Source organism: Tribolium madens, unplaced genomic scaffold (genome assembly GCF_015345945.1).
Source record: "Tribolium madens isolate multiple individuals breed KSU strain unplaced genomic scaffold, Tmad_KSU_1.1 Scaffold_20;HRSCAF=117;Tcas5.2_LG4, whole genome shotgun sequence".
Lineage (NCBI taxonomy): Eukaryota > Metazoa > Arthropoda > Insecta > Coleoptera > Tenebrionidae > Tribolium > Tribolium madens.
The window spans coordinates 11,930,140-11,931,734 of NW_025400985.1; the positions used below are offsets into that span (position 1 = coordinate 11,930,140).

Consider the following 1,595-nt stretch of genomic DNA (forward strand, 5'->3'; position numbering starts at 1 on the left):
TACTTCATGCTGAATTGGTTTTTCATTTGAAAAAATGTCGTCGGAAAATGATAATTCTTTATTATGTTTCTTTTTATAAGGAATTTATTTCGGTTTTTCATTACTGATAATGTCATCGTCTGATGGAAGTTTTTTAAATAGTTTTAACTTTTGTATGTCATTTGTGTAAAATTGATGCCTTCATTAATTTGATTAGATATAAAATCTTTAAGTTCTTGTTTTTGTGCTTTGGACCATCCTTTCGCATTAAACTTTTTAAGAAAAGCATTCAAGTCTTTTTTAGTTTTTTTTATTAATGTCTCTTTGAAATCTTTCAATATATTTTTTATTTTTTTTCATCAACTTTTTTTGGGCCTCCATTTATTAGGGAAAAAATTATTCAGATTATTTATTGAACAATTTTTCTGGGGTGTATACTGTTTGGGTATTCGCCAAATTCGCTTCGTCCGAATTTTCCAATTCACGTTTTAAGTCACATATATATTTTTCAAATTTTTCATGCCATATATTTTTTAAATGTTTTCTTTTATAGCGTGCTGGTACTTCTATAAAGCATATATTACAAGTGAACTTATCATTTTGTCGTTTTTTACAGTCATAAATAACATGTGTATCCAATTCCACATTTTTGATTTTTACTTTTAACAAAATTTGAATGAGGTTTAATAATTTTGCAGATAGAACATTTTCTTAATAACATCTCATCTTGTTGCTCCATTTATTAGTGAAAAATTTTATTAAGAATATATAATTTGTGCGAGAATCGGACTGTTTTGTTTACTCTTGAAAATCGGACTGTTTAACTAGTTTGAAATATTTGCTTTTTTGTTTACCCTAGAAAATCGGGGTGTTTTACTTGAAAAGTTAACATTTATTAAGTTACCTTGAAAATTGTGGTTATTTTCACGATTTTTTCTGTTTACCCTTAAAAATCTGGCTGTTTTGCTCAAAATATTTACTTTTTGAGTTAATTATATTTTTCTGAGTTTGCGGTAGCACTGACATATTAATTTGCTTGAATTCATGGGGTTTATTGAAGAAATAACGAGTGGCAAAGTTTTATTGAAGGATAAAAAGCGCGGATTTATAAACGGTGAAGAATTTGTTATAACAAACGATGAGCATATTGAATAGCTACGAAAAGTTATTTACAAAATTACCTCCAGAAGTAGCGCAAAAACATCTGCATACACTATTACTGAGTTACCTTGAAAATTGAAGTTGTTTTGCTCAAAATATTTACTTTTTGAGTTACTTTAAAAATCTGGATGTTTTCCTTAAAAAATTATACTTTTCTGAGTTTGCGGTAGAACTGACACTTCATATACTACTTTTTATAACATTTTTTTAATAGTCGAGTTCCGTGTCTCTATTTGTGACTCATTTAGCCCAGAAAGCAATGACTGTAAAGAAAGTGGTTTTGATTAAAATGTATTTTACTTAATAAATTCATGTAGAGCTATGAGTTTATTGTCAGATACCCAATTATTTATGCGTTTGAAATTTTGTTTCAGTTTGGAGTTGCTGTCGTAATAACGAATCAAGTGGTTGCTCAAGTTGACGGAGCTGCGATGTTTAACCCCGATCCCAAGAAA

At 28.5% G+C, this 1,595-nt stretch overlaps 1 protein-coding gene across 1 annotated transcript in view; it reads left to right on the forward strand.

Annotated features, from left to right (window-relative positions):
* LOC123005939 (DNA repair protein RAD51 homolog 1-like) overlaps positions 1–1,595 on the forward strand; it is an 8,860-nt gene that overhangs the window by 7,013 nt on the left and 252 nt on the right. The window contains exon 3 of the mRNA XM_044400031.1: positions 1,515–1,595. This exon is cut by the window's right edge and continues 252 nt beyond it. Coding sequence (XP_044255966.1) covers positions 1,515–1,595 — 81 coding nt within the window. The remainder of the gene's footprint in view (positions 1–1,514) is intronic.